Source organism: Ceratosolen solmsi, unplaced genomic scaffold (assembly GCF_000503995.2).
Source record: "Ceratosolen solmsi marchali unplaced genomic scaffold, CerSol_1.0 scaffold25, whole genome shotgun sequence".
NCBI lineage: Eukaryota > Metazoa > Arthropoda > Insecta > Hymenoptera > Agaonidae > Ceratosolen > Ceratosolen solmsi.
The window spans coordinates 245,102-266,351 of record NW_011948444.1 but is presented as its reverse complement, the minus strand read 5'-3'; the positions used below and the strand labels follow the sequence as shown (position 1 = coordinate 266,351).

At 25.3% G+C, this 21,250-nt stretch overlaps 1 protein-coding gene across 1 annotated transcript in view; it reads right to left on the bottom strand.

Moving 5' to 3' along the window:
- The window catches only part of LOC105365993 (sodium channel protein 60E-like), a 131,877-nt gene that overhangs the window by 34,535 nt on the left and 76,092 nt on the right, over window positions 1–21,250 (bottom strand). The window contains exons 2-3 of the mRNA XM_011504293.1: window positions 18,454–18,662; window positions 10,447–10,667 (exon numbers count right to left, since the gene is read on the bottom strand). Of these exons, the coding sequence (XP_011502595.1) occupies window positions 10,447–10,667; window positions 18,454–18,515 (283 nt within the window). The 5' untranslated portion in view covers window positions 18,516–18,662. The remainder of the gene's footprint in view (window positions 1–10,446; window positions 10,668–18,453; window positions 18,663–21,250) is intronic.

Sequence of the window (21,250 nt, the reverse complement as noted above, 5' to 3'; positions counted from 1 at the left end):
TGGGCAGTAAAATTTTATTTGATTGTATAATGGATTTTCATTACTTGAAATACGTGGCAAATACCCTTTAATCGTTTGATTCGCAGTCAAATCTCTGCCACGGGCAATGCTTTTACAAGCTACGCGTGGCTATCAAGCCGACCAGCTGTACGTACATTTGTATCCGTGCCCGTAACTTTAGGCTCCAACAGTAAGAAGTGTTGTTGATTGAGTGTATTAGCTAGGGTAGGCTAGGTAATGTTGAAGGTGAGAGAGGAGGGCAGGAGGAAGGATTAATGCGGTGCGGCGGAGTCGCGTTGAGAATCCGCGGTAAAGTGTATAGGCTTTACGATTGGCCTGTCAAGATCTGCAGAAGAGGTGGATTCCACCAATAGGGTGGACTGGCAAGTGCTTTTTCCATGTGCGGTAGTGTGCGTGCGTATTATCGAGTAACGGCTCTCCGCATCATCCGCACAGCGACGGCACTGCTCTACCATTCGACCCTTTAAAATTACTCTCCATGGTAGACTTTTCTCATTTTATTTTTATGTATACGTAGGAGAGATTTTTTTGTGCTATGTTTCATTCGTTCAAACTATTCTTATATTATTAATACCATTATTTCAACGATTCTACAACTATTTCCAAATAATGGGTATACGAAAATTGAGACGATCTTCAAATTATCGGATTAACGATGTTTTAATTTGGGCAATTGAGTCTCCAATTATATTAGATCGTAATTAAGAAATTATAATTAATGATGAATATTTTAACCCTTTATCTATTATTCATTACTTAATTTTTTTATCACTGTTTAATTATTTTGATTATTGTTGTAATTATTATTAAAAATCATAACTTTTCGAGGGAGAATCTTAATTCTTTCCTTCTCTGTTGCAATAAAATTCTCTTTTTTTATCAATGTAATTCAACTTCATTGGAATACATCAATTTATATGAATCATATATATTTTAAAGAAGCTTGAAATTCAATAAACTAACTATATTTATTAAGTCATTAATATGACAGTAGAGGTCGAATAATTTTGATTATCACTATATTCATACATTTCTTACCAAGGATGAACGTAGATTTTATAGCTTAAATTTACCTATACATTTCAATTACATTAACTAATGCAATAATTACAGAGGATTTCTCTATTAATAAAATAAGACGGAAGAAAATATGATTTTGTGCCAATAAAGTAAGAAACATTATATTTACGGTGCAAGAATAATTGTGAAATTTAATTGATAAGAAATATGAATTTCTTAAACGATGTGTAGTTTTATATTTGAATTATAATGAATTTACACTAATTCAAACAAGATGAGAACATGGGTATTTGAAGCTGTAACTGGATTATAAAATTGAACATATTAGATCTTTGTACGTTAACGTATTATAAAACATTATAACATTTATCATTTAAATTATAGTCGAATTTTTTTTAAATAAGAAATAATGAATCGAATAAAAAATTCTTTTAGAAAAGCATACGTATGATATGAAATATTTTATTTTACAATAATTTATAAGGTACATTAAGTTAATAAGAACGATAACCATAATTAATTTGAGTTATTTTATAGTATATTATTAATGACCTAATAATCCATGTATCGGCTTATGTTTAAATTTCATAAATAGTCATTAATTTTAATAGAACGGAATCAATACGGTTTTGTTATTCAATACATATACTGCATTAAATAATTAATAATTTCCAAGCTATGAATAAAGAATAAAAGAAAAATCTCATTAACTTGGTATAGTTATATTTATATAGATAAGATAGATAATTTTTATATATCTATATCTATCTATATCTATATATATCTATATTTATATAAAGAAGATAGATTTATATAGATACATATTAGATTTATATAAGGTAGAACAAGAGTATTGCTAACATTTAATTTTCAGTCTTTCTATTCCTGGTAATCAACTGCTAATAAAGGATTAGCGAGTGCTAGTGCAATGTTAAATATCTCTATAAGTATTGTCAATTTCTACGGACTTACAATCTCATTTTAGCTGGATTATACCTAAAAGTGGCGCATTTGTAAAAAAAACGTACGGATGAGGAGTTTTTAAATGAAATGTCTCACTCTTTAATAATGACATTTACTTTGTTAATATAATGTTCTTTTTCTAGGTTCGTGATATTAAAAAGGAAAATGAGACTGTTTACTTCTAAATTAAGTTTATGAAAAGCTTAAAACTTAAAAAATCAAGTTTATTTATAATTTCTTTTTCAATTAAGAGTATTGACAAATTTTTAATTTATCTTTGTAACTAAAGTTTATTAACTAAAACTTAATATTAAAGACTTTAATTCTTTTAGGATATATATATATATATATATATATATATATATATATCTACATATATTTTAATATAAAGAACCTACGTAAAATGTAGTCCTCTTAATTACTAAAAGCTTCGTGGTTTTAATTAAGATGAATGTTTCATTAAAAGTATGAAAATTTATGCAAAAATAATTGTGTTAGATATAAATGATATGTGAGCAAAAATTATTTTAAAAAATTAAAGTATTTTAATTTTTATTTATAAATATGTGTATGAAATGTTGAAAAAGATTTGTTTGGAATTAAAGGTTTAAATATTTTTTCGTTTACAATTCAAGTTTTTTTTTATTCTTCTTTTTAATTGATATGATTTTGACTTATTTTAAAATTTTTATATTCTAATTAGGCACAGAATATAAATTAGAGATGTAGATAAAAGTATAAAATGGAATTCTTGAATATCGATATTTTCATCTATTGTTACTAAAAATTTAATTTTTGCAGGCTTTTGTAAATAATGTAGCAAATAATTAATATATAAAAAATTTAAAGTTTATTTTATACACGTAATGATGATATTTCCACGACGATAATTCAATTATTCAGTGCCTATCGATATTCACAAGTCATACTCAAAAAAATTCGTATCAAAAGTCTTAAAGAATACCATAGATTCGAAAAGTTAAGCGATACCGGATGTTTCCTTTACGAGTATTTACTTTTATTAAGAATCAATAATATTTTACGCATCAATGTCAGTAAATTATTTTAATATCAAATAAAATAAATTTCAACGAATACATGAATTTTCTATTTACTTAAAAAACTGAGTAAAAATATTTATTGATATAAAATCAGAAAATTGACTTAATTTAAAATTCACTTATTCTAAATACAAATAAAATTCATTTACAATTAAAAGTGATTAAAAAAGACTTGATACACTATTGGATTAAAATTTATGGATATTAATTACAAAAGGGTTTATTAAGCTGAAAATGTTAATACCGTACGAACTAGTTAATAATAGTAAAAAACGTTATTTTGATGAATTCTAATTAATTTACTATGAAGAATATTTTATAAAAAGTAGGATATATTTGAAAATAGTTATTTCATTGTTTTATGGAAGTAAAATCATTTTAATTTGGATATTGTCATTGAATTCATTTGAATTTAACACATAAGTATAAATATATCCATAACAATATTTGCTATTTCCGTAATAAAGAGTAAGAAAAAATGTTTTATTAAAATAGATTTAAAATATTACTACTAAACAGTGACACATATAACTTATCAATTTATGATAAATATCAGATGTTGGAATCTAAATGTGTATCTTTAATCTTATAAGAGGATGAAACACGTTGGGGAATACAATGTAGAAACTTGCGGAGGAAGAGTATTAAGATATTATAGTGAGGCATGGGAAATCGGAAACTATCAGGATCAGGTTTTTAAAGGTTTGTCAAGTGCATAGGAGAGTGATTTTAGTTGATAATAATAATAATGAGATTAGCAAGAGATTACAATAATTACAATAATTAATAATTAGATTACAAGGAATTTTATAAAAATTATAAATGAAATTATAGATAACATTATTGGATATTATACTTATTATTTTCTTCAAAAACTTTTGAATTCTTTACGAAGTATTTTACTATGATTATAATTTACTTAAATTTTCAATAAAGATGTTATTGTTGATGAACTTAAATATTTTGCTTCTTCATAATTATCGAGATTCGACAATTTTATCCCAATTAATACTAAACAAAATACTAATTATAATAAAAGATATATGAAAAAAAATGAAGTATGTTTATTAAATTACATTTAAATATTCATAATCGAAATTTAATAATAAAATAGAGATAAATCGAAGAGTTTTTATCTAATTATTTAATATCTAATTATTTAATAATAAAGATGTAAATTAATTGAAATAACAGTTGGTTCTTAGGTAATTTATAAATTTACGCTAAAAACAGTAAATATACGCCATTATATTCTATACATGAACTGGATATTATTTATAAAAATATACTATAATTATAAGAAATATAAAGTAAGAATAAAAATATAAAAGGCATCTATTAAAATGAATGTCTTTCTCAGAGGTTTAACGAAGAGTAAAGTTCTATGTAAAAAATAATTTCAGACGTTAATAAAGTAATCGCAAAATATCTCGGATACCTAAAAATATAATCAGCTATATATCTTCGTTAGTTCATCAAAAGTGGCACCATAAAAATTATCTTAAAGAGTATTAAAACATTGGTACTTATTTTACTTAATTTGACTTAATTTTCAAAATGCTATTACTATCGAAAAGGACGAATAGCAGAAAAATAGTGCAAAGTATTTGATAGAGGGCGAGCAACATCAGCGCTGCCACTTTCGACAAAACGATAGTGTAAATTTTCCTCGGCCCTGTAAGCGCAATTTCGATGTGTTGTATTTGATAAATCGGTGATATTTAATGAGAAAAGTTAAGAGCGTTTTCATTTTCTCGAACTAATCAGGAAATTATGTACGTATAATGTCAGATGTAGTAGCAAGTTGCCAATGTCACAAAGGGGGATAAATGTTTACGGTTTACGGCTTAACGGATTTTTTAATTTAAAGTATGAATAGGAAATGTGAGAAGATCTCTTGGGTATATAAAAACAGAAAAAAAGAAAAATAAATAAATAAAATAAATGAAAAATTAAAGCCCGTATTGTTATACTTGTATGACATAGGATGGGAATATACCGAATTACGATTTTCGCCTCCTCTATTATATTTTCGTGCTATCTAAATGTTAAACGACGATTTAATAATGTGAAAACTTTACATTGGAATTCACTATTAAGTGAAAGCTGTACGTTGAATTTTAAGCAGTTATATTTAACTACTTTTGGGTTTTGTTCTAATGGCGAGAAAGAAAGATAAGGAAAAGCGTCATCTCATATGTCATGAAAATTAATGATAATATAATAATATTCCCAGCTTAGTGTTCTTTCGACTTATGCGATAAAATGGATGTAAAAATTAGTAAAACACGCTTTTTAAGTGGAAAAATTTAAAATATGTGTATTTGTAACATTTTTCTTTTTTAAATAGAGCAACGATGTGTAATAAAAAATTTATTATTTGATGAAGTAAGTTCAAGGTAGAAAGCAATGAAAAGCATAATGATTAGGATATTGTTATTGAAAATTATTAATTGTCCGTTGTAATAATGTCTGTGAAAACAGAATCTAAATCTTTAGATTTATTTATCAAAAAAATCCTCCAAATTTATTCATTTAACTTTAATTTTGATTATCCAAGAAAGAAACGATTGCAGCACTCGTTATTTAAAGTAATAAAATTGAATTTTATAGTCATTTGAAGAAATATCAAGAAAGAAACGATAATGCTTTATTTTACAATAAGTTATATATTTTTTTTTACTTCCTTTTGCTTTATCGAATCTTTTGAATGGAAATTCCGTTTACCATTTTATCTGCATTTTTCTTTTTACTTTAAATGTTGGTAGTTGTTATACCAGCTGACGTTGGTATGTCTATAGTGCATATACATAATGGTCATTCATAGAATCATTCATCATTTGTTTTATTGAACTTTGTGATTAATCGTATCCTATTTCAATGTGCACATAAGATTTTTTTTTTTAAAACAGTTTTTATTTATTTGTAATTTTAATTTATTACTTGACATGGAGTAAATCGATTGCTACAAATCTTTTTTTTAATATAAAATGAATTGTTAATATATACATTTTTTTATATAGATATGCATGATTTTTATATATTATTTTTATTTTTTTGTACAATTTACTAATATTATAAACATTTAAAAATTTTTAAAAAATTTACTTCTAACATGGGCATAACTAATTTCTTTCATTTATTGAAACTTTTGTACTAATTAATAAAATTTCAACATTATAAAATAATATAATATCACATATTGATAAAATAAGAGAAAGTTCAATGATTCGTTTAATTAAATCATTTTCTTTCGATAAACTAAAAAGCGTAAGATAACATTAATTTATACATTATTTTATTTTCGTAATAAAAGAGTAGAAATGTGATAAATTTTGAATTTCGAAAATAAAATATTAGCAATAGAACATTCATTACCTTTTTATAAGGACAAAAGTGTAAGAAATTGAAAAAACAGTAAATAATTTACAAAAAAAAAAGAAACAAAAAACTTCTAATAATTCATCATAATTTATAGCCGTCATATTATATGTAGCACTATTCACTTTTAAATAAATAAATCAATTTATTTATAATGCAATGATCAAATTATTCAAGTTTTTTTATCTTATTAATCGTTTAATTTTTAATACTAGAATTAAAATGTGCTTGAATAAAATTATAAATGTAACATTAAATTTTGCTGATTAAATTGCAAATATTATTAAAAATAATGCATCAAGACTACTATTATTAATTTGAGAATAGTAATAGTATATTTGCATACGATTTAATTATAATCTGAACAAGTTCGGCGATAAATATATAAGGTTATAAATGCAACTTTTAACATCCATTATGTTAAATACGTATTATATTAAGCAAATAATTCTATCAAAGCATATGGAGCCACTTAGATCGAGATTGAGATTAAGTAGAAATATTAATTTCATACTTTATATAATAATTATATTTCTCAATTATATTGTCTAATGAATGAAAATTCATATCACCCGCGGAATTGATTATTAATTAAATGGAGACTGCAATGTGACCATTGTGAACGATTACTGTTAAATAAATTTTACGATGGCATTAAAATAAAATAATAGTGTAATAAGAATATATCAATATAATGGCAATAAAATATTTTAGGTGATTCATAACAAAAAAATTCCATATTTACTTGATTATTATATTAAAAATTTTGAGCGACGATCGAAGAATTAGTCTACATGTCAAAATAATTATAATGATAAACAATGTCTTTACGAACATTATTAGATGTAATATTTTGCAATATTTTTAGTATATAATGATTGAAAATGAAATTTTTCGTATATTTACATTTTACGAAATATAAGTGGAAGTATAAAAACGTAGATGGATGAATTCAGATTCGATGCGATTTCATCTTTAAGAAATAAATATCGATGACTAGAATTTTTTTATAGTCTATTCTATTGCAGCTCATTATTTGTTGCGAAGTACTTAATAATTGCAGAATAAAAGATAATGAAATTATTTTACTGATCGAAAACACTGCAATTATAATAATCCCATTTATTGTATACCCGCAATAGATAAAATGAAAATAAAGATATGAAAGTATTATAAAAAATGATATGATTGACCGCGTGCAAGAAGAAGAATATCCTTTGTTCATTATTCTATGATCTAGGTATCAATGATTATGTATTCATAGGTGAATATAATAGATCAATCGGCAAGTCAATGTATTGTAGCAGCAACGATCTACTTCGCTATATCTCAATCCATACCAGTGCATGACTACACGCAACCGTTGATCACTTTGATCAGCAGATTGGATTTTCGAGGAATACTAATAATATTAATTGCGTACATGGTGGTTGCCTGGATCATTCATGTTCAACCTCAATTCGAAACATTTGATAAAATCTGATTCTTCGACAAGATTTTTAAGCCCCGAAGGTTCAGGTCTAGGCTATAAATTATTATTATAGACAATTGAAGAGTTATCTTTAAACATCATCCGTACATTTATTTATAAAAAGCATTAAATTACACGATTTGAATGATTATTGATTGTTTTTTTTCTTCTTCTTTTTATTTTTTTTAATACAATAGACTCATTATTAATTATTATTTTTTATTACTTGTTTATTGGGCTTTATTGTGTAATCAGTCTACTTATTACTATAATCGTATTATGTTTTAGCATTAGGCTTGATCGACGATAATATTAAATCACCGATTGATTCGCTTTGAGAAAAGTGGTAAGGTGACGGTGATGTAGGTAAGTCAATGAGTTAGACATTTTGATTAAAAATGAGTCGATTTCGATTTTTGATATCCTCGTCTGATTTCTAATTGTTTTCAATTCTATTCTTCTCTTTTAAACTATTTTATACTATTATTATATATCTTGTAATTGATACTATATTGACTTATTATAAAGTATTGAAAAATAAAATAAAAAGAAGAAAGTTTTTTTAAAGTAAAAGTAGAAAAATTTTTTTTTGTTGCTGTATTGATCGATGGAGGTTTAATAAGATGAAGTCTATCGGTAATATCAGTTTTCAAATGTTTAAAGTACTATTATCTTTTTTCAATTTTAAATCATAATGCAATTGAATGAAAATCGTTTATTAGATTGAAACGGGGCAGTTATTTTAGTAATTTAAAATTATTTAGCTACAATCGTCTCATTCGTTTTTCATTCAATCGTAATATTTACAATTAAAATTCCAATAAAAATACAATAACATTATTTATATATTTATGCTAGTAAAAAACTAGAAGGGATGTTGTCATTAATATTGTCAGTTATTGAAAACGAGCGTCAAGTATATTTAGATTTTCACATTTTACATATGCGAGTAAATTGTGAAAAAGAAGGCAGATAATTGAATTCGAAGGAGCATTATTATTTAAAAATATGTAAGTCTTCCTTTCGACCTTTCGACCTTTCGAGACTCCTGGACGACCAGCACATCATATACCACTGTTCTCAAGTTTTCTTCTGCCCCTCAAGCGCCAGAGATTCATTATTAGTGATTGATAACTAACGATTATTAAATTATAATGATAGATAGCAGTATCTACTAAAATAGTAGTAGAAGAAAAAATGCTTAAAAAGAAAGAATGTGCTTAATACAATATTGATTATTTTAAGTTTGTTACGTAGATTCTTGAGGTTACATTAAATAGTGAGAAATTTTCAACTGCTATTAACTAACTTATATTTAATTTTCACGTGGAGTATATTAATAGATTGATGGGAAAATCCACGTGGGTTATTTATTAAATATACGATGAAGAATGTTTGACTGATTTCAATGACATTGCGTTATAAAATTGTATACTAGATTGTCAACAACAATATTTTTGTTTCACGTGGATTTGCATGTGGAAGCATCGAATTGCTAACATTTCATACAATTATATATTTTATGCAACCATGTATTCGCAATGTTAATATTACGAATGAATAGTTACATGAACTGTGCAATACTCTTGTAGAAGAGTCGATTAATGTAAGAAGGAAACAGATATTTGCAGCGACTACATGAGATTGCACAATTCGTTATTTTTACTAATAGATTGTAGATAACATATGACATGTTCGCTAAATAAGATATATTAATAATACAAATGTTTTATGATAGTTTATCAATGGGATATTTTTAAAATACAAACATAGCGTAGTTATGCCTTTAATTATATCTACAAAGCATTAAATTTCTATTATTCTGATGTTAAAATATTTGTAATGCACAATTTACCGAATATCATTTGTATAAGTTTCTTAAACATTATTTTCATTTCATGGTTTATTTCTATTATTCTGCAATAATTCAATATTTACTTTTTTCATTAGTATTTTAATAAATTCTATGAAATAACATGCGGTAGCTAGTAATTCAAAGTAAATGAGATAAGTTAAATGTGTATTTTTTGCTTAGAAGAGTAGAGAAAATTTTTTACATAATAATTTTTCTATATTTTTCTATAATAATACGGTAATTTTTTTTAGCGAACTTTCAAATTTTCAATGATTTTAATATCAAATTTTATCTACTATTTTACTCTTCGTATCATTAATTTCTAATGAAAAACGTCACAGCGAGCCGGATAATATTTTCGACCTATTGATCGAACTATTGAAATAGAAAATTTGGAAATTTACTTTTTCCTACAACGTCATATTTTTACATTCAAATTTATTTGCCATTGAATTATCCAGATTAGCGTTAAAAAATTTATTAAGAGTTTCGAACATTTAAAAATCTGATTTATATTTGTCATAATCTAGATTATTGTTTTCCTCCTTTTTATGAAGAATTTATTTGAAAAGTTTACCATTATTGATACACGATTCATCTAGTAATTTGTGTTTATAATTTTGATTAAAAAAATTACTTAAAGCCTATTTTTCCTTTATTGCATTAATATTTACCTGGTAAAATTGAGACAGTCTTAAGGGCTCTTAGTACCCTAAATGTTCTGAGACCAGCAAGATTTCCAACCTCCATGCCAATGGTTGCGTATCCACTAGTAATTACAACGAAATCCAGCCAATTCCAAGGATTTCTTAAATATGTGTATTTATTCAGAATGAATCCTTTCGCTGTGGACTTTATCACCATTTCTGCCGTATAAATGGCTAGAAAGATATATCTGCGAATAGAGAAATAAAGAGGAATGTCATTTTGATTAAATTACTTGTGTTTAATTCGTATTTAATTAATACGTTATTATAATAAAACTTAACATCACTATAAATTCACTTCACCGATTTACTTTCAAGTCTGCCAATTAAAAAATAAATAACATTATAATATTAAGGTCTTGAACGAGTCACTATTTAATTTCCTTGAATCTGATTTTCAATTTATATGAAATGTAAAATAAATTATTCAATTAAATATTAATTCATTCATTTGGCAAAATTGTAAAAATATTTCCAACTTACTTTTTCAAAATGCAATAAATCCGTTTAATACGGTATAAAGCAAATGTAGAAATAACTTTATCGTATCTTGCTCATTAAAAAGTTTTACTTAACATATATATTTCGTGGACTCTTTATATTTTCGGTTTAAAATAATACATAATGATTAAAGAATTTTAATTTTCGTCGTTAACTCTACTAAGTAATTGTATATTACGGTTGCGCTTTTGAAAATAGGATTTTTATTTATTTCCATGTGTTAACTCATTTTAAAAGCATTCATTTGACAGTGAATTCCCTAAGAAGAAACTTATAGATTATATACAAATTCATTTTTATTAAATAAACGAGGTTAAATGAAATACTACTGAGAGAAAATCAAATGCAAGAAACATATTGAAATTCTAAAATTTAAAAATTTTTATTGGATGGAATAATAATTTGGTTGCTTTTATTATTCTTTAACTAGAGCTGCAGTATGATAGAACATGATTTTTTTAAATAATAACGATGATTTAGGAATATTAAAAATTTACATCAAGTGAATTATTGTCTCATTGTTATATCTCTCTATTATATGGAGTTTGATGAAATTTAAAAAATGTTATTACAACTATTTTAGTTAAATGTATCTATAGATTTTGAAGAATTCCCGAATAAAGTTAATTATATTATGCATAAGGGTAAGTAAAATTGAAAAACGTTTAAATTTATTCCTATGTAACTATCAGATAATTATTTTCATATAATCGTAATTATTTTTGGCAAAAATTAAATATTTAGGAATCGTTTGATTTTTTAACTAAAGAGTTTTACAAAAAATACTCTGACTTCGTAATAAAACAATAAATTTAAATGAAAAAAAATGTAATAATCATTGGTAATATTCTTTAATACTTTCAATTATACTTTTATTAATTAATGTTAAAATATTGTCCCATAGAGATATAGTATAACGAATAGAATAAGATAAATTTTCTTACTTGCTTCATACAATTTGAGTTCAAACATTTGAGTACTATTTAACACATATTGGATGATAACTATTTCTTATAAATAAATATAGTATATATGATTTATAAAACTAATTTTTCATAAATATAAGTATCAAACTAAAACAGTCTATTCAATACTTATTTGAATTGAGTTTTCTTCAATATTCAAGAGTGCTTAATTATTCTCTAATTAAAACATATACGTAGTTGAATAATTATGGAATACACATCGTAAAGCTATTAGAAATACTCGAGGTACTTAAAGCTGCGACTATCTTTCTTTAGCTTAATTCGAAATAAGCGAACTTCATTTAGAAAGATGAATAGTTTTAATTTAGTAAAATGGGGTATTAACTGACAATTGTTCGCCAAATTTCTTGGGTCTGTAAGTAAGTTTTTATTTTATACAATTCACTGAATTTCCATATAATTTCATTAAACTTTAACATATTGGTATTGAAAATTACCATTGACTCTTTCTACGTAGAAAGTATTTTCGTCACGTTTTCTGTTGACTCTTTCTACGTAGAAAGTATTTTCGTCACGTTTTCTGATATACAAGATATATATATATATATATATATATATATATATATATATATGAAAGTCTTCTTGATTTCACCGAATGAATGGAGATGCTGATTTGATTGCTAGTACTTTGATATAATTAAAGGACATACGTTGCTTGAATGCCTGTACTACTATCTGTTGTCAATTTCGTACAAGAGCGAGTCAAAGAGAGAGAGAGAGAGAGAGAGAGAGAGAGAGAGTGGAAGTAAGGACATGACATACTGACCAATAGAGGAGCATGACGGGAGTACAAAGTTTTTATGAAATTATATGGCACAATACGTGCATCCGTAAAGCAGTTAATAATGACTTTGATATTACATACTGAAGGATAAAGTTAATTTTCATGTCTCGTCATCGCCTAACTGCTATTATTAATGTTGCAGTGCCACTCACTATCAACATTTTTATAGTTTATTAGCGCATTGGTTTATTTTTTTCTGTACATTTATTCGTTTCAATCTTTTGAAGATTTATTGAATTATTGCAAAATTTCATGAAATAAAACAATTATATAGATTAACGAAAGAAAATTAAAAATTTTTACCAACTAACTGATAATTTAAGGAGGCAGAAAATAATGGAAGTGCTGATTTTCCAAAGCACGAGAAACTGCGAATAATTAAGATATATATTAAATTAATAAAATAATGTCTTATCTTCATTTATATAAAACTTTCATTTCATTTTAATTTCATGGATTATCAAAAGCTCTATATATTCATCTATTAAATTTCTAATAGAATTCAGAAAAATTATTACATTATGTAAATTGTTAACAGTGTATAATATTATCTAAATATTTTTATTACTTTTTTAGTTGCTTAAACATTGGATTAAAGAACAAAATTTTATTTTATACATATAAGAACTTTAAATGCATACTTGTTAAGATCGGTTAAGCAATCTGTTTTTTTAAATTTATTACTTGAGTATATTACTTATGAAATATTTTTATCAATTCAATTTAATTCATTTCATTTTTTTTATTATAAAATTTTAACAATTTGTGGTTGATATAATTTTGACGGAATTATGAATATTAAAAAAAAATTCAATATGACGATCGAGATGAAAATATTGATTATAATATTATTAAGAAAAAGTAAGTTTGTGATTACCAATTCTATTATTGAATATTTTTCAATATTTTAGCATAACTATATGATGGTAAGTCTGATAGTTTCAAAGGATCCTTGTTGTAAAAAATATAAATGACACATGTAGTGTATTTACTATACGCGAACTTGAATTTTTCAAATACTAATTCAATTACCAGATTATTAATTCTATATCGAGTATTTATTAATAACTTTTTTTTTAACTTCAGCTTTTAAATGATTAGATTTTATTTTTCGCATTGCAAATTCCATAATCGCATTTTTATGTATTCTAATAAATGTATTTATTTTACTTCTTATCTTATTTATTTTTTTATATACCTTTAGTACCATTAACTTACATTCTTATATTAATAGTTTTTGTATTGATCTTGTATTAATAAAATATTCTTATATTATAAAAAATAATAACAAATTTACAAGCAATATATGCTTTTATAAACGTTACTGAATATTTTACTGTAATTCTCGTATATAAAAACTCTTATAACTTGATTTATGAATAGAAAATAGTTTCGAAAGCCTGAAATATATTTTAAAAATTTCTATTATTTATTGATATATTATAAATACATTAATTTTAATGGAATTATCTATTATTATTGCTTATTGTCAGATTATATTTTAATTAGTTTTCAGAAATATTGGTTTCGAAAAATTAGATTTTTAATTTAATATCAAATGTTAAAATAATTTTTTTTATCTATGAAAGCAATTAAAAAAGAATCAAAAGTAACTTAAAAAATTGATGGACAGTTTATATATTTGTGATTAAATTTCATATCTTTAGAATATGGCTATATTGTTTTTGTAAACCACAGATAAGTTTTAATTATTTTTATATTATCCTATTTTCTAAGTTTACTTAAAAAATTGACGTACATTGTATGTACGAGTCAAGCAAAATTCATTCATATGAACTTATAATTTGACTTGTATTCGATTATGATTCATGAGACTATTCGGCATTCAAGTTTCTCACTTCTCTGTTACTTTACTAGAGTTAGTTACGCTACCACGTCTTTATATCATACATTTTCTCTGCCCCCCCTCTCTCACTTATACTCTTATATACCTTTCGAATTTCATACCATATAAATATATGCATATGTACATAAACATACATGTATATGGATCAGTATTTATGCGACTGCATAGAAACTGAAAATGCTTTGCCGCTTCGTTCAAAACTCGAAACTTTGCCGTCATCGTATCATAATGGCTTCTATAATTTGTAAAATTATTATTTAGATGCATTTAATGAAAGTTTGTTTGCATGAATGATGGGGAGTATATTCAAATAAATAAATACGCATGTTACGTGTAGTATACTGTCATGTGTTTTAGTAAATATTACATAACTTATGCAATGGTTATGTACGATAATAGATTTACGTGACTGTAAGACGAGTATTTAATATCGATCAGATATTCCAATATAACTGAATGGAGGAAATGAAAATTTTATGCTATAGATAATTGAGTAATTTTAGCCTTAATGGAAATTTTGTTCATAAATTAGGCAAATCCAAGGAATACACGAGGAAAAGAGGATTATGATTGAATGTATAAATATGTGTTAAGATTTTCGCAGAATAAAAGTAATGTCTTGATAAAAGATAATTTTTTTTGTTCCACAAACGAAAGCAAAAAATTTCATTGATCCATTGTACGAAACACCGTCTTTGGTATATAATATATGTATATTTTTAGAAAAATAATCAATAGTTAATAATGGCAATTTTTCCTTTAATTTTCAACATATATAAGAGTAATTTACTCGGCCACGAATACTTATAGATATAGTAGGTCAAATAAGTGAAAAATGTGAATGTAGTATGTTGTAACGAAAGAAGGGGTGTAATGGAGACGCGCGCATCCCTGGAATCGCGACCATATCAGGATTATGAAACTTGAATGGAATTCGAGAGCCGATTAGGAGAAAAATTGATTAGGTATTAGTGGAACAAGTGATAAGCACGTTAATGGAGTCTGGGGAAATAAATTTGTTTAAACTTTTTTCCAATAATCATGCTAAGTGGGTTAATGATAAAGTCAGATGAAAGTAGTCAGCAAGGAGCAAGGAAGTTCTTATGAGATGAAGGGAAGGAGGGAAGTATTTGTAATAAGTAAGTGAAACGTAAAGTCGATAATTTGTGTAGAAGAGTCAGGCTAGAGAACTAGTCGAGTTCATGGCATTTTGCACATTGAAAATTCAATTAACTATCGGTCGGAGGAAAAAACCATAACGTTAGCGTCGCATATACATTCATCTATTCGTGAAGTACGCAACCAATAAACACGTTTAATGCTTAAGTCTTTTTAGCTATAGATAGTTTATTTCTTCAATTCTCCCCCCTCCCCCCAATCTACCGCTCACAATGCTTAAGATACGTCGATATATCAAGTGGCGTGAGAAAGTGTTTGAATTATTTCTAAATATAAATAGTTTTTTACACAATAATCCTAATTGTACCATAAGATTATTTGATATTTTAAGTATTTAGAAATATCTAAATGAATAAAATTTAACCAAAGCTTAAGTTTATTTTATCATTCGATAATTTGAATACCTTAGATTTATAATTTTCTAATATCATAATGGAAAGTTAACACGCCATTGCTTTCTCGAGCAATATTTATTTTATAGATACAGGCTCTATTAATATTTTATGAATCATATTTTATCTTATGAATATGTAATTTGAAATTTAAATATAGAAAATTAAATAATTTTATTAAACTCTTTACAAATGTATTAAAAGCTTTAATTAAAAAGAACTTTTGAGATTTTGTTATTGTTTTGCATTTATTGATAATATATTTTACCGTAATTGGCTGAATGGAGAAAGCAAATTTAGTAAGTAGCTTAGAATAAAATTAGTCGAAAATCATTGTGATCATTTGCAAATGAGACAATTATCTATTTAAATAAAGAAGCTTACAACGCTCAGATAAGTATAAATGCTTAGATAAGTACATTATTAGATTAAAGTTTCTTCCCGTTAAAGATAGTGTATTTTATATTCATATTTTCTTACTTTATTACGATTGGCAAAATTTTGTACATTATTTTGTCATTTTGCATTAAAAATTTTTGAACTACGCCTATTCGAACAATCAATAGTTAAAACTGTGATTGGGGGGGGGGGGTGAAAATCTTTTTTCATACCTCTTGTAAAAGCACATTATTTTCACTTAGATGAAATATTAATAGATATCAAAATATGACCTGTCAATGTTCAAAATATAGAATATAAAATAACCAACAGCATCGTTATTGCATTTTCCATTTTATTGAAGTTAATGTAAGAATAGAACATTTATGCTGTAAATATCGATAATTGTCACCTATTTCACAATACTCCCTCGTACTTATACTGTAAATAGTTTATTACATGGCTTGGCATAGAGTAAATGTGATAAATATATTAATGTATAAAAATTATAATGGTGCACCATTATTCATTTCCGATAATGTATGAACGACTAATTGCCTAAAGTTCTCTATGATATATACATATATGTTATAAATGAATATATGTTATAAAAATTACTATTTATTTTGTTATAAAATATATTTTTATACACTATTTACAAACACAAAATCACTGTTCATTTTAGTTATTACGAGAAACTAGTAGAGAATTATATAAGATGAGATTTGATAACAATTTTCAATTCAATTTTGATTCTATTCAAACCTCACTAAGTCTTTTCTAATTTTTCAACAAAAAAATCTTATATTCGATATATTATGATTAAAATATTTAAAAATATTAGTAAATAATTAGTACATTCACCTTGCTCAACCAATATTTCTGTAATCTGCAGATATAAATTAAAAATTTAATAAAGAAAAATAAAAACAATAGCAATTTTTTTTGTAAATAATTGTCAAATTGTCATTATTTATATATGTGAATTCTCAGTTGAGAATCTAAGTTGAACGTTGCAGTGAATACTTAAAATAGATTTAATAAATTTTTTAAAAATTGCAAGTTACAATGTTTCTTTAGCAGTGCAGTTACTCTGGGAGTCGGTGTCCATCGATTCCCTGTTAAATCTGTATGATAATTTTTATTTAATACTCACGCAATACCAGAATGTCATGGGAGAAAATATATTTGCATAATACGCAAGCTGCAAATATAATGATTTTTGCGAGTAAATTCACACACGAGGAAGTCATTGCTTTATCGGACTCGTATAATGCACGAGTAAATGTCACTTAAATGTGGGAAATTCAGGAGCTTAAGCTTCCTATATTCCTGCTACTACGTTGCAGGACAACTGTGTCAAGATAAGCCAAATGTAGACGATAATGGAACGATGACATTTAGTTTGAGGCAGTTAAATTATTTCAACTTTTTACCGATCCCTAAGCTCTTACAATGTACTCTTTACGATAATGTGGTTTGATAGTTCTTTTATTTCGCATAGAACATTTCATTTATGTGTAAAGGAATTAATGTAATTTACTGAAGCTCGTAAAATTTATAAATTACTATCACAATTTGCCTTTAGGTTATTAATATTATATTTGTTCAAATTTAAATGTGATTTTGATAAATTACTTTAATCGAATTCGTTTAATTTGAACGGATACTGTTTGTTGTGGTGGCATAGTTATTTCTACAAATTGCTAAATATACAAGTTTCATTTGTAAATATCAAATACAATTCGTTAAGTTAATTGCCAAGTTATTGCAAAGTTTGAATTTATGCTAGATGAAATAAAGTGGTTTTATAATTATTTTAAAGCTTGTAATTCATAAAGAGGGTGAAAACGACGAAACTAAATACATAAACAGTTAGTAACTTACTCAGCTTCTTCAACAGTCTCAGTCATTGCTAAGAAGGCGCAATTTAGTATTATGGTTGCCATGACGACGTAATCGAAGTACTGATTCGTACTAATGAAGATGCAACGGCGTCTTATTGGATTCCACGGTGAGAAGATGAACCAACTTTTAGTTGCCGTGAAACGATGAATATAATTTTTTCGAAACCTCTTTGACACTACGCAAAATGTCTGTAACAAAGCAGAAGAAGATATTTACTATTAGTTATTATTAAATATTTTCAGGTAAACAATTAACGGAGTCTTTAATAAATTTTTTCCATAATATTATGTTTTACGAAATATTATGAATATATCTTACGATTATTGTTATTCAATACGATATATTGTTTTAGTTATTTTTGTGTAAATAATATTTATTACATTTTGATATTTTAGATATTTGCTTACACGTTACATCCGTCGAATTAATTGACATTCAAGAGTGATTTGTATGAAGCTTAAATGAAAATTATAGAAAAAACTTAAATTAACGTTTATCAGAATATTTGAAATACTGATGAATAAACAAAAGCTTTTATCTTGAGTAATTTTTCGATCAATATACTTAGATTTTCAAAAAACAAAAGAAAACAAATATTTATATATATACATATACATTTCATATCGATCAAAATCTTTAATAATTGATAGAATAATTACAGTATTTAATATAATACACAATTACTTGATATATTGTAAATATTAACCTCTTCATTCAAGTTTTGTACATTAATTATGTGCATTATTTAGTATTTTGTTATGTGCATAATAAATATTGAATGTAGTAATTTTCTGTTTTAGGATAAAAGAATCGAATTTAATTAAAAATTTATCCGCTATATGTATTTATTATTGCACGTGTGATAAATTATCTCAATATTTATAAAGATTATTTGGTGCATAAATATTTATGATTAAATATTATTGTTTTAATTTTATTAATAAAATCCATGCATTTTGTAGTAAATAACTTGAAAAGCTTTTTCATGTTCAACGAATAAACTGCTATACATATTAGTGATTTTTTTCAAATATAAACAATATTTAAAATATCTTTCCAGGTCTATTTATTACTTTAACGAAATATTTCATTGTGTTAGATTCTCCGAAAAACCTGTCACGTTTATTCTCTCAGTCTATTGAAGCTGCAACAGCCAGTGTGTTATGTTTGAATTTGGAACCAATAAAAAGAACAACTTTGGATCTCTCTGTACCTTGACTCGGCTTGTTTATTTGGCCCAGATGAGAGTAAAGACAAATTCAAGGGAGAAGAAATGAGAACAACCACTTGCTGTTTTTTAATTTTCTTGTATATACATGTGGAGTGAGTTGTCTCACGTGAACATTGATGAGAATAAAACAAAGGATTGTTTATAATTTACGCTCTGTATATTATAGATATTTGTGACAGCTAATAATAAATTATGGATAAACAGTTAGTTTTTTGACTTTGGGTATATAAATGTATATATATAAGCACACTATTTAATTGAAACATTTTTTCATATTAAAAAAGATAACTTCAGCTGTCTAATAAAACTTTGAATGTAGTAATATAAATCACTTTTATGACAAATAAATGTTTTTTATATTACTGCTAATTTTGAGAAATGATTGCTTGAATAGAATAAAATATTCAATTCAATGTTCAAACAATATTGACAATAAGGAAAATAATGCTTAAATAATAATTTTTTCTTTTATATTTTTTTGAAAAATCAATGGATTATCGCATTTCGTTGCAATATTATAGTATAATATTAAGGTTCGATTATTTAATTTAGACTTTATAAATCGATACGCTCTAATATATAAATATACTGTTTATTTTTATTATCTTTTCCAATTACAATATTATAACGATTTGGGTAATTTTAAACATTATTGTAATTTTAAAATTTAAAAATTTTTTTTGGAATAAAAGTGATTCAAATTCTGTTTTCGATAATTATTTGTGTTTATTAATGTGTCGCGGTTATATATTTATTTAAAGAATAAATTTATTGGGATCAAACGAGTAATGGTCTTATTTATGAGATTCTATTAATATTTAAAAAATGCAAACATATTAGTAGCTTATTAATATTAGTATCTAATAAATGGTTTACTTTACTCTTCGTCAAAATTCATTCGAACGACAAATCAGTACGGGCAATGTTTACATTCGGAATTATGAATATAAAACTTATTGATTTTTAATAGTTATTAAATAAGTAATAAGAGGAATTATTATCGTAATAAATAAAATGTTATATTTTTTGAAACTTTTTAGCAACCTATAAATTTATATGTTTGGAAATAACGGAAAGCAGATCTTTTAATCCAGTCTATATATTTAAGATGTATATTGGCATTTTTGTTTTATAACTTTTAAATCGGTTTTAAAGATTTATTTATCACAACTGGCATATAGAAGAATAAAAAATGCAAATATGCGCTGCGTCAACGGATAGATATAGGCATTGCTTTTTTTTCTATCTATCTCACTTTTCGAACTTTCTTTTCATATCTGCACATTTCGAGTATTCATCTATTTCGAAAAGAATATGTGAAATAAAGCAGGCTTGACACACAAACACTCGCGATCACTACCATTCGCTCACTCACACACACACACACGTACACGTACACTGATTCGCAGATAGGAAACACAAGCGCGTAATAAATTACTATCTCCATATATTTATATGCATATGAGTAGTTTATTTTTATTTATGTGAATATACTTTATCTGCATGAGTGTGAGTTTTATTCGGATGTACTGCTATATGTTTGAA